The 13,959-nt window shown below is 40.0% G+C and overlaps 1 protein-coding gene across 2 annotated transcripts in view; it reads right to left on the bottom strand.

The window, feature by feature from the left end:
* LOC125885624 (glutamate receptor 2-like) overlaps positions 1–13,959 on the bottom strand; it is a 92,941-nt gene that overhangs the window by 33,923 nt on the left and 45,059 nt on the right. For both annotated transcript variants that reach the window (XM_049571300.1, XM_049571299.1), the window contains exons 12-16: positions 13,100–13,242; positions 10,882–11,097; positions 9,013–9,167; positions 6,516–6,714; positions 5,007–5,254 (exon numbers count right to left, since the gene is read on the bottom strand). In XM_049571300.1, the coding sequence (XP_049427257.1) occupies positions 5,007–5,254; positions 6,516–6,714; positions 9,013–9,167; positions 10,882–11,097; positions 13,100–13,242 (961 nt within the window). The remainder of the gene's footprint in view (positions 1–5,006; positions 5,255–6,515; positions 6,715–9,012; positions 9,168–10,881; positions 11,098–13,099; positions 13,243–13,959) is intronic.

Below are 13,959 nucleotides of genomic sequence, written 5' to 3'. Positions count from 1 at the left end.
TTGGCTAAAAAATTAAGTGTGTTTCCCTTTTAGAAACCTCTTGACTTGCAGCCCAAGCCAGATTTCGTCCCTAAATTTAACTCAGCCGATAGTTTAGGTGCCCCTGAAAGGATCTTTTAGCTTTTTAAGTCACCACCATTTTCCTCAAGGAAAGAACAAAGGCTTAACACATTATGCCCTGTGTTGGCTCTGCATGTAGACGTAAGCAGGACAGCAGACTTAAGGAGAGCTGATCAGCTGTTTAAGCCCTGGTCCACACAGGCATGCCATTATTCCACCAGAGGCCATATCTCTGATGTAAAGACCTGACAGCCCCCTTTGGGTTTGAGGCACCAGGAGCATTGCCACTTTGTAGGACCTATTTAGCAGGAGTGACAGTACAGGACATTTGTGATATGTGACAAACAACCATTTTACAGGCTACCCTGGTCAACATGCTTTGAGGCTTCAAGAGGGTTTATGCAGTTCAGGAGTGGTCTGCATCTCCCATTGTGAAACACCCAACTGAGTCAGAAAAAGAACTTTTGCTTACTTCATGCAATCATTCCAGAGAACTGAGAATACTTTAATGATTTTAGGCCTCAAATAATTTTTTAGTCTTCATTGTTGTGTGAAACTGTCCCACTCACTTACACCATAGCAAATCTAAGACTGATCTAAATCTGTAGACAAGTCTAAGATATCTTTCTGCAACCAGCTCAGTGGTTTGTTTTGTTTTTTTGTAGCTTTTAAAGAGCCTACATTTAATGATAAACTCTTCAAAAGGAGAAAGGACAATCCAGCAGGAAGAGCTTTTGACATAATAGTAATGATGTAATGGCAGGAAGAAAAGGCGGTGAATTTGATGCCAATGAGGAGTGGTATGTTGTACCCTAGTGAATCAAGCAAGCTTGTCAATAGCAAACCTCATGTATTACGTAGTGATTATTGCAGGCTAATGTTGTTTAGGATGTCTACAACACTCTATGCTATGTGGTGCAGAAATCTGACTAATAACTTGGCATGGGCTCAGTTCACCACAGATTTGACTGGCTGCAAATACTGTGTAATGACACCAAGTCATTTGTCATTGACACACTAACTATTGCTATATTTTTGTTTCAAATTCTGAATATGATGGTTGTGAGAACTTGAATTTTCTGTTTTTTTTTCTGAACTGAACCCGCCATGGACATTATAACATGAATCATCCATGTGACCAAGATAGGAGCAACAAGGAAAAAAACACATTACATTAAAGTGGTAAGATCATGCTAGGAGCAGAGACATGGGAGAAATGGAAGATAATGTTTGCAGGAATTCAGTGAATAATTGACCAGTATTGAGTTCTGAATCAGATTTCATGATTGAAAGTTGTAGAAATAAAAATATGTCTCTGGTTCTACCATGCTATAGTACATCAACAGCAGTGATACAGTAGATCTATCAAAGGGTTAGACTTAAAGCTCCATTAAGCGATATTATTAAAATTGAAGTAATGTGAAAGGGTTGCTAGGGCTCTGATCTTGACCTCTGATCTTGAGTGGGTGGATGATTGATCAGACAATTCGATCAGATCAGACCAATGGATATGAGGAGCAGCTGCTGCACAGGCAAATTTTTAGACTCAGCGCAATGTACAGTTAAGTTTCATTTTCACTGCACTGACGGTCTGTTGCTCCATTTGTTCCCAGAGTACGAGAGTGTGGAGCAACAGCGATATATATACCAGAATGATATCTATATATAACTATATCTATCTATCTATCTATCTATCTATACGCACACACACACACACACACACACACACACACACATATATATATATATATATATATATATATATATATATATATATGTATATATATATATATATGCCAGCAGTGGTCCTAGTGAACAGTCTAGCTCCAAAAATAGTAAACCAAAATGTGGCATCAGATGTTTTTATCGTGGCAGCCAGCACAAATAAATTAATGGGAGACCCTGGCATCCATTTAAAAACACTGACTCTCAACAAGAATCGTCACGACTTAGATTCTACACTAAAGATCAAAATGAGCTTTTGAGTTTGACCAATTTAAGATTTACTGTATGCTATATTTAGAACATTTTTGCTGCTTTACCTTGCTGTCAGACAGTGATTTTGATGACTTAAGCCATCGCTCTCTTTAAAGCCAGACTTCACTGAGAAAAACAATTTAAATGTCTAGTCTACCACTACCTTGATCAGTTAGTTAGTTTGTGTTATTGTATGACATCTGCCTTTCAGTGGTTCGGTTCAGATTCACAAAAGTCACACAATATCACAAACAACCCTAACTGATTAAGGCAGTGGTAGACCAGCAGCTGCTGTATTTAGTGATGTTAAATTAGTGTTTTTCTTCATAGAGTCTGGTGGCATTAAGGAGCACATAGAAAAATACAGTACACATTGTATGGAGAAGGGGAGGATCAGTTGGGGCCCATCAGCTAACTACTGTCTCAGCACACTGGTAAAGAGGAGTCCTTTGGGATGTTCAGGTTTAAGCTAATGGTCAGCTATAACCTTGTTTAGTCAAGACTATTTAATATGAGTTACTACTGGAATTCAGAAATCGCTTAATGCTGCTTTAATTGTGCAGAATCAACAAATACAAGCAACTGCAATCATCACTGAAAACATTCTGCGGAAGAAGGTTAAGGTTCAGAGTCGACTGAGAAAGACAGCAACACAAGGAGACAGAGAAGAGAGAGAGAGGGCAGGGCAGACAGAACCATACAGCCACCTGTAGTGTGCTGAAAAGACACAAAAGTGAGAAACAACAAACTCAGTGACAAGCATGCAGCTCAACACGCACACACACACACACCCACACACGTACACAAGTATCTGGATCATTATTTATATTAAGATATGAAAACTTAAGTGTGGTGCAGTCTGACAGTGGCAGGGCAGTGACACATTTTGCATCTGGCTGTCTCTGTACTCCAGTGTATTGAAGTAAAACTGAAACATCTAAGATTGAAGTCATGACCCGCAGCTCTCATCCAAATGTGGAAGAAGAGTGTAGGATATGTAGTTTTTTTATTTACAGGTGTCACATTTTAGTACAATGCAGCAGGACAAACATCCTAAACACATCCAACCAATATATTCTTTCATAGATGAATGCTGTTACTGCCCAAGGCCCCAACCACACAAAAAGCGTTTTGGGAAGCTGGACGTAATTTTTGTAATTGTTTTAATGAGAATGAAAATTTTTACTTGCTGTTTTTGTGTTGCTACGTGCCATGTGTTTCTGCAATTTAGGCACCTCTGAGCTCCTTGAGTTGAAAAAAATTCAACTCAGAGCAGAAGAGCACCAACGGAGGAGAAACTGGTGGTGCTCAGTTGCTCAGCAGGACTCCCTGTAGTTAGTATTAATTTTTGTTACGCTAGGCCCAATGAAAGGAAGCAGGTTGTCAAACTACTACACTACACTACAGGAATAAAAACAGATGGGTTATGGTTGAACAAATGTTTCATTACTATAATTGAAACCTGGATACATTGTTTATGTATAAAAAGTCTCCCTTTTGAAAATAACTAAAATAAAGGTGATTCTCTGTACAGCTGCAATGTTTTTCAATGTTGTAAATTAGAAAATGTACACGGTATGATAACCATCAATTTTCATTTCAGGGTATACCTTTAAGCTGGTATACTGCTGCAACCCTAGGGTGTGTACACTCAAGCTGTGGCCTCAGGCAGTGGCCATGGCTACAGTAGGCTCTGTGATAAATATAATAATAAAAAATTCCAGTTAAATGGAAATAATTAATTAGCAATGTATCAATTGAACACCATCTCTATTTCCCCTTTAATTCGTACCAAACTACAGACCTGAGTGTTGCAGAACAATAACTTTTAGAAGAATTTTACATAAACCCGCCCTGTTTCCTGCTACCAAACCACTTAGAGATTTGTTGCTTTGAATGCTGAGCAATAGCAGTAACCAATGATCTCTGAGTTTCAAATTGGAATAAAATGGGATATTCTGAGGGATTTGAATAAATGACTAAAATCTTATCTATTCACAATTTGTACCTATAACATAGAAATAAAACATGTCCAGTAGTTCTTTTGGAAAGAGACACAGCATATATACACATACAAAAAAAGACAGACAGACAGACAGACAGACAGACACACACACACACACACACACACACACACATACATGCCTGCACGAAAAAGTTCAGGTCATAAACTCAGCTCAACAACAATCCCTTGATCCAGGTCTTAAAGAGCCAGCTCATCAAAATTGCTTAAAAACCTGCAGCCAAATTCTCCTCCCTAAAAAGAAAATTTAATCAGTTTTAATGGAAATGGATAAAGCAGCAGATGGCTGAGAATATTTTACACTGATTATCATATCATGATACCCCTTTTTACAAAAAGAGACTATGTAATACTAACTTTACACCCAATATGATACATCATTAGAACTTTTTCTTTAAGACCTGAAATCTCAAACTTTAAATACCCTCCCCAGTTGTCACGGAAACCACCACTAGCCATTGGTCAGAGGTGGTAACCATGGAAATAATACAAACCACTGAGATGATGTCATCAGGGTAGGTGGATTATTATAACAACGAGTAAGCCGCCATGTCCCATTCATCACACTCGCATACTGCAACGCCCAGTTGGCACTAAGGCTTGGGACCAGACTACATTGTTCCCCACGGTAGTTTATTTTCCTGAGCAGGGCTGCACATGAGCACAGCCACAGCTCACACACTGGCTAAAAACCACCTGACTACTGTAGTAGGTGGTCAGCAAGTGTATTCTGATCATCATTGCTAAGGCTTCAGAGCACTGAGTGAGGGAAACTCTGAATCCACTCTCAGCTATAGGTAACTATTAAAAATGTCTCTTTCACAGTCTCGAGTGTGGAGAAAAGAGCTGTGAATGGGGAGAGGGACAGTTACTAGGCAGCAGGTTAGTAGTGTGAATGGTACATGGCAGTGCAGGTTGGCTAGCATTGTTATACTGATCCACCCACCTTAATGGGGATCCTTTGGGCGTGGCAATGCCGTAGCCTTTGGAGTCCAGGTTTCCTCCCACTTTCATAGTGTCGCAGGGTTTCCTCTGCTCGATGTACTCATTCATGGTGGACTCCAGCAGGTAGGCGTACTTCCCTTTGGACTTCCTGACACGCAGGACACCCTCTGACGTTTTCTTGACGAAGACGGAAGGCTCTGCTGATTTCATGTACTGCCACATCTTGTCAAACAAGGCAATTTTAGAGCGCTGAAAAAGAGAGATAAGATACTACAGCTTAATTTGTATAGCTTGGGTTCTTCAATACAATTGAGTACAGCTCAAAATATACTGTGGCGTTTTCTTGTAAAAACTAGAATTAGCACTTTGCAAATACATGCCATTGTGAACCAGTCAAGTTGTAGCTACATGTCAGTCCAGTCTCATATGTGGCCATGACAGTAGACAATGCTTAAAATATGGATTTTGCTGTAAAGAAGCTACAAATGCTAAAAAGTGATTGCATCACACACAACTTGCACCCGGCAACATCTATACATCTACACAATCAGCACAGTTTCAAGATGGATGCCCAAGATTAGCGCCACCAATTCAGTATCTGACCAATGTCTTCCCTTCTGTTCCTGAGTTATGACATTAAATAATGGCCAGAAAAGTGTTTTTGGAGAGTATTATGATGTAACAGTGAAACTGACCTTTGACTTTGTGGATAGACATTTGTCGAAATGTGTCATAATTAGTGTATGAATTCTGGCCAAAAACGTGATTTTTGAGATAACAGTAACTTTTGACCACCAAAATCTAATCAGTTTATCATAAAGTCCAAATGGACGTTTTTGCCAAATTTGAGAAAACTCCCTCAAGGCCTTCTTGAGATATCATGTTGGCGAGAATGAGATGGACACAAGGTCACAGTGACTTTGACCTTTGATCACCAAATTCGAATCAGTTCATAATTAAGTGCGAGTAGCCGTCTGTGCCAAATTTGAAGAAATGCCCATAGGGTGTTCTTGAGATACCACATTCACAAGAATAAGATGGATGCAAGGTCACAGTGACCTTGATCTTTGAACTTTGACCACCAAATTTTAATCATGATATCAAAAATTTCAAGTGGATGTTTGTGCCAAATTTGAAGAAATCCCTTCCATTCTCTAGATATTGCATTTACAAAAATGGGAGTATGGATGATTGAACAGACAGACAACCCAAAAAACATCATGCCTCCGGCCACGGCTATCACTGGCACAGAGGCATAAAAATGTGTACCACTGAGGCCCAGCATAGTTTCCTTATGAAACATTTACAATGACAGCTTTAAGAATATTCAAAACTTGCTTAAATCAATGTTTCTGTCAGTCTTTAATTTCCTGCCTTGGAGTTTTACCGCCATCAGCTGCCGATCAGTGGTGTATGGTGTCGGCTGCACTCTTGTGTAGCCGTTGTGCTATCTTGTGTTGCATTGTGAAGTAATACAGTGCTATTTGTATGACCCTGGAGAAGTCCTTACCCTGAAGAACTCCTTGGTGGATCCAGAGTCCAGGGTTCCATATGCTATCTCTGTCTGTTTCGCCAGGTCCTCAGCACTCTCGATGGGAGAAACCATCCTCTCCACCGTCAGGAAGGCAGCCAGGTTGGCAGTGTATGATGAGATGATGATCAGAGTGAAAAACCACCACACCCCCCCTACTATGCGACCTGACAGAGACCTGCACACACACACACACACACACACACGCACACACGCACACACACACACACACACACACAAAAAAATGCGTCAAAGTATGCTGTTATTATAGTCTCACAATCTTGGAACCAATAAGCTGTTGGTCTGAGGAAGATAAACCTCTGAGGGCAAGGGCCAATATTTCAGGTTGAACCAGTGTAGCCAGCAGATATTTATGCTAAGACTCCTCTTGTATGCGCTGGTCCTTTTAGACACGTATAGCTGCAGCCACATTCTGTTTGCAGCCCACATGACACACCCCAACAAGCTGCGCCCACCATCAGTACAAGACAAATCCAACGCAATGGATATTTGAACCCTGCTACAACGCAACATTGTAGTGAATAAATATAGGACCAAACATAGCAGTAATCAACTTTAACCATTTACTGTATTCATTCTACATTAAGATATGATTCACCTTATAAGTAATGAGATGTAACCCTTACCCCTGCCCTAACCTTAACCTGAACTGTCTCTCTTTTAACACTTCATAGATCGCTGAATGCCAACTAAGAATTCTTCAGGGCTTCCGCTTCCGCATCAAGAGGTGAAGGGAGCTACTCATAAACTGAAATATAAGGCGATCCATAGGTACAACCTCTGAAACAGCCCTTCTGACAGTGTCAAAAGCCACTGTGAAGCAAAGTCATGTTTAACAGAAAATATCAGAAATGAATGGTGCCAAACTAACCTTGGTGAGATGTCACAACCCTGCCGCATGAAAGCACCCAAAGAGAACCAAAGGGAGTTAAAGATCCCAAACTCATTGGTGGATTCAGTAGGTATGGTGGTCAAGTCGTGTAGTTGGTGGATCACACAGCTGCTCAAGCTGCAGCTTTACCTACTACCTACTAATCTTAAAAATATATTTGCATATGACTGCAGATAAACTTAAAGAAAGGCTAGCCAAGATTACATTTTGATGAATGTGTTGGTCTGCATACATATGCAGAATCTGTTTATAGAGATAAAAAGTCTACTAACTTGAGCACTTAGATGAGAATTTCATGGCCTTGCTAGGAGGATGTTGAGTACAGTCTTCAAAAGAATGACTGAAAGCCGTTGACTACTTAGAACTCTGCCAAATGTAACAATGTTGTTGACTGTTGACAGTTTCAGTAAATTGTTATAGGGAACATCCTCCCTCCCTGGACATAGCAGTCATTGCTAATAAAGAGCCAAAGCCCTCATTAGCCTTCGCAACTTCTTACAATTTCTCATTTCTATCATCAGCCTTCCTAAGTTAACAACACTGTTAAAATCTTAAAATCTGGACAACTGAAGTAAACCACGTAACTTAATGTTGAGCATGTCTAGATTTTTAGTTACCTGTATTTATAAAACATATCAATGTATTTTAAAATATCATACTTCCCATACAGGACCTAGAAGCGCTGCTGTGTCTGTATCATTTTATTACAATTTTTACATTTCCACATATCACCAGGCAATGTTACGTCTCATATTCCACCTAACGGCACTGTCAAAAAATTAACTCTATATACAACAAATTAGCATGTGCTAATTACAGTTGTACAGAAAATCAAACAAAATGCTCTCTGTCAATGTAAAAAGCCTGTATTAAATACATTTGCAACACACTCCATATGGATGTTTGTTTTTCTTCTTTAAATCTATGACAGTCTTTAATATCTATTTTTAGGCAACTCAGAGAACCTGGTTTGGGTCAGGGAAACATCTGGTGACTGTGAAAACAGTTTGGTTATGTTAAAGAAATTAAAACATTTAGTTACGGTACGGATAAGTTTGCAGTCTGTATTTGAATATTTAGAAAGTCAACGCTGACTTGAACATGATATAAATGTGGACCCCTGGCCTGGTCATGTGCTTTGTACCCTCAGCCAACCTTTACTCTGCTGGGTATAAGAGCCCCGTGGTCCGTGTACTGAAGCAACATGTTGCCACAGTAAATATAATCTAGAAATCAGACATGGGAAGTCATTCATATTAAACGGGGCTGTGCCGTATGCAGCACAGAATGTGAAAATAACACCTCCACTTTCAATAAGCTGCAAAAAAGCAAGACAGGCTTATTTTTTATGTTTTGTTTCTACAAATGCAGAGAAGCACAGATGTATATTATATTAATCAGAGTTGACAAATCATCAGAAAAATCTCTCAATATAGTGCAGTGAAATATAAGGCAATCCATAGGTACAACCTCTGAAACAGCCCTTCTGACAGTGTCAAAAGCCACTGTGAAGCAAAGTCATGTTTAATAGAAAATATCAGAAATGAATGGTGCCAAACTAACCTTGGTGAGATGTCACAACCCTGCCGCATGAAAGCACCCAAAGAGAACCAAAGGGAGTTAAAGATCCCAAACTCATTGGTGGATTCAGTTGTCAGTGGCAACGCTCCGTCCTCTGGCTCCTCCAGTGTCCACTCATAGGGACTGAATCTGGACACCTACAAGAGAATATTATCATCTATTGCTTCCATTTGATACCAGAAATGTGTTGATTTTCATACAGGAGAATGCACACAAGCAATATTGTATTGATAAAAGTTAATGTAAAGAAAGCATGAAAGGTCACATGTTTTCAAATCACTGCAGACAGACTGACAGTCACTGTATGTGGAAAAGCACCTGGGTTTCTGTGATGTGGTGAAAGAAAATATATAATATATTTCCTTTAAACCCATCTTGTACGAATTTGTGGCACATGACTGAAAATTTCAACCATACTGTGTTGCATAATATGCACATTATATATTTCATGTAAAATTATTTGAAGGGATTTGCAAAAAAAAACAACAACAGCATTACACCATGATAACCATGACATCTGTCATGCACATGAAGAAGTCTTTATGAATGTTTATCACTGTTGTCACTTTGTGTCATTTGGTCAATTATGTATTTTTAATGCAAAGTTGATAGTGTTTGAGACACCTTTGTCTGCGAATTTTAGAGTGGCCTTTAATTGTGACCATCTCAAGGCACAGTTGTGTAACAGTCATGCTGTTTAATAAGCATCTTGATTAACCACATCCATCAGGTGGATGGATTACTGGACAGACAAAATCACAGAGCACAGTAAAACAACTCCCGCAGTGCTCTCCCACAGACTCTAACCACACTCACATCAAAGATCAGTGGTGAGCCTCCTATACAGAGCACATCTTATCAGTGAGGAGGAGTATAGAGAGAGGTCAGTGCAGCAAGTCTGAGGGGCACAGGAGGGCCAACAGGTACAAGGATTGATAGGAATCCCACCCTGACTTCAGACCATGATGAGCACACCTAAATCATCCAAAAAACATCCCAGTAGGACTCCCTTACATGGCTTGACTGTCAGAACATCTGGCCTCGGAAACTATCAGGCAAAATGACCCCTTTTACACCATCAGCCACTTTGGAAGCCGGTTAAGACTGGGATTGTTTCATTACAAGTTGCAGTGTGTTTGTGGGGCCACATCCCTGTGCAGATCACACATGTGGCAGGATGTGCCACTTAGGATCAAGTCTGTTTGATGCGAGAGGATTCTATCCAGAGGCACTTGGGTTGCTTAGAACAGCAGGGTATCAATCAGCTCACAGCGGGTGATAATGAGTCGCTACCAGCTGTGTATTCTGTCTGGTGCCTTTGTACAAAATCTGTACTTCGGGTGCTGAATGTAATGCAGGCCCTGACTCTTATACCCCTTTCCACCAAAATTAGCGTGTGTATGCAGGTTTTTTAAACACAGCCATTCCCATTGCCAGTAGACAAGGGCCATGTACACAGCAGTAAATGACATTCAGCACTACGAATGACCATTTAAATGTTGAAAAATGTCTGCAGCAGACAACCCTGACTTGATGTTAGCGGGTGTTAGCAGATTTCTAGTACAGTGGGAGAGGGCCTTTACAGGCTTTCTGTGCAGCAACATTTTCATGTGATTTCATCAATTTCACATCCATGTGATACAGCTGTCTTTGCACATTATGTCTATTACTGGGATCTGACTCTTATTTTTAAGCTTCAACTACACTCAGTATGCACATTTCGGACAGGACATTCACGCCTACACACAACACACTTACATTAAGTAACTCTAACAGCCATGATGACAGTAGAGTACTTCAGAGCTCTGGTGGTAACAAAACACATCAATACACATAAACAGACCGACTTACCAGAAAGAGTACAACACTAACTCCTATATAGGCAAAGACAATGCACATCCAGATTTCATAGGCTAGTGGGTCCAGAAAGGAGAAGACTCCTGGTTTGGATTTCTGTGGCTTTTTGATCATGATGGAGATTCCCAAAGACATGAAGGGTTTGGAGAAATCTATCACCTCTTCACGAACAAGAGTGATCGTCAGTGGAGCAACTGCTATATCTGCTTTCTGTTGGGTAAACAAAGACAGAGTGAGAATGACAGTGGACTGTTCATGGACTTGAGCCAGCTGTTGAAAGAGAAGAAATTAACATACAAAAAGACAAATATAACTGAATTATTTTTCAAAATGTGGTGTAATACTCCTTCCAATGTCTAGGAGGCTGTTCTTGTCAAGCTCAGACAATAATTGGCAATGGACATTGTCACCACACCTGGCTTGCCTGGTCTTCCAGGTTACAAAGGTTGGCCAATGTCCTCACTCTTGTCTTTTCCTTGGTATAGCAAACAGACACCCTGCATCCTCCTCATTTGCTTTGGCACGTTCAACACCTCCCCAACATACCTGCCACTCATCCATGCACTGCTTTCACTGCAGATGTTGCTGACCACACACCCTATTGTTTGTTTTGTATTAATCTTGGTTGTAATAAACTAGACTTGATTGAAGTAAATATCTTGCATAGATTCTGTTCTTGTTACAATCCCTGAGAACACATGACAACAATTTTAAGTTTACTTGTTATGCTATGATCAAACTCATGCAAGAAACTTGTTCAATGTTTTCAAAAAAAAAAAAAAAAAAAGAAACTTAAGGGGCTGTACACATACTGCGTCTTTAATCGCCTGGAAAACATGAGGTCAGACACTGGGTGCTACTGTACTCTTGTGCCTTTTCTGTGTAAGCTTTCAGGACAGGTTGCGTGTGAGGTTGCTTAGTTACCTTAACAAGTACCATATCATAGCCTTTTAACCTGAAATCCTGAGCGTGGAGCTGATCGTCTTCTAGGCACTATCACAGACTGAGTTATACAGATGACTTTACAGAAGAGAAAGATATCTGTCATCTGTGATTGGTTATTCCTCATCACATGACATGTGGTGTATGCTGCTGCGTTCCAAAAGTTGAACTCTGTTTTTCTCAGCGCTCAGACGTTTGCGCCCTGAAAAATAGTCGCTGCATGCCGCAACAGTAATATTACTGTCATATTCAAAAAACGTTTAATGATAGAGATGGGCGATATGCACTAAGAGGGGAACTTAATTTTAAGCAACCAAGCGTTCATACTACACTTAAAAGCATGTGTATTTCTGTTGCTGGGGTGAAGTTGTGGAATAGCTTGTCAGTTGATCTTAAACAAAGCAAAAGTATCATACAGTTTAAAAATAAATTAAAGCAAAGTATGATTGAAAAATACAAATAGGATTGATTTATGTGTTTTGCTGAACTGACAGATTGGTGGAATGGCAGCCTACAGCTGAAGTGCTTGTAATGTTCTATGTATTATTATTGTGTGTGTGTTTGTTGTATCTTTGTGTCTGTAGAGTTGACTTCATGTTATTGTCGGGGGTTGGTAACATGTGGTTTTCGGTTTGTCCTGGTTGCATCTGATGATTGTAAGGTCTTTGTTTTTGTTTGTTTGTTTATTTGGGTTAATGATTATTTATATAATCATGCTTTGTGTTTGCTATTTTGTTTTTGGCAGCATCGGAAATTGTCATAGCTTTGAAGGGTAGGCATATATAAGCCTGATAGCTTCAGCCTACTCTTTTTTGATTTATTAATGTGTGATTCTTTGGGTGTCCGATTGTACATGCGCATATATGATCGAATAAAACTACTACTACTTAACAGTGTGGCTTTGGCGTTTAAGTGCACTCGCTGAACATCTACATTGAAAACAATGGCTTTGAGGACGCAAAAAATGCAGCATGTGTGTGCAAATGCAGCCCCTGACTGTGCTTTGTGGCCTGCAAAAATAAGATGCTACCAACCTCACGTAAAACCAAGTAAACCACCTGGTTACTGATAACTTAGTCCATTTATCAGCAGCTATGAATGAAATCCTGCCACAGGAGGAACTCAGACCACCAAAAACCACTTCCCTCACTGCTACAGTACATTTAACATTAGAAAAACACAATATTCATTAACCATTATATTGTTTTGTGTGTGTGCGTGTGTGTGTGTGTGTGTGTGTGTGCGTGCGTGTGTGTTTTTGAACTCTTACCCCATATACCAGCTCTCCAACCATACCATTCCAGATCTTGGTTTCTGCATCTCTTGCACCATATTTGCCATCTCCCACAATTCTTAGCTGGTAGCGTATACCACAATGCTTTGCAATTTCTGCTGCCAGGTCAACGCAGTAACCTAGCATCAGTCAAAAAACAGATGGAAAGACACACACATGCACAGAGTGGGTCCTAGAATACAGACTACATGTGGAATACTTTACATGTTGCACATTCACTATCAGCAGTAACCTATCCTCCACCTCCTGGGTATACTAGTGAGAAACATGGTGACGTGAAACAATTTTAAAAGAGTATATCATGAACATATTATGTGTATTCTACGCAAGGATGTATAAAAACACACAGCTGTATGATGGTGCTACATTAGATGGTGGCAGTATGATTGTTGTGTTGTGGGATGGGGACTCAAGTCTGCGACTTGGACTTGAGGCACACTCTCGTTGTACAGTCAGTGACTTTAAGACCAGACTTGAAACTCGACTTGGACTGCAGGTTTGAGACTTGTTTTGGGTCATTAACATTAAGAAAACATCTCATGAGCTAAATGTCATTCCCTCCCTCACTATTATGTGTAATGTTACACATCTGATGCTGCAGCAATAACACCATGGCGAGCACGACTACAGCTGCTGTGCCATTTGTCATAACCTTTGGCTATTTTAATTTAATTTAATTTAATTTTTTTTTAATTTTATATACTTTATTAATCCCCCTGAGGGGAAATTCAATTTTTTTCACTCTTGCTGTCAATTACACACAGGTCCGAAAGACACACACATGCACAAACAGGACCTATACATGCACAAAGTGGAGAGACGTCAGAGTGAGGGGG

The sequence above is a fragment of the Epinephelus fuscoguttatus genome, linkage group LG3 (assembly GCF_011397635.1).
Source record: "Epinephelus fuscoguttatus linkage group LG3, E.fuscoguttatus.final_Chr_v1".
In the NCBI taxonomy this organism is placed as follows: Eukaryota; Metazoa; Chordata; class Actinopteri; order Perciformes; family Serranidae; genus Epinephelus; species Epinephelus fuscoguttatus.
Note: the sequence above shows the minus strand (reverse complement) of the source record. Positions and strands in the feature narration are given on the sequence as shown.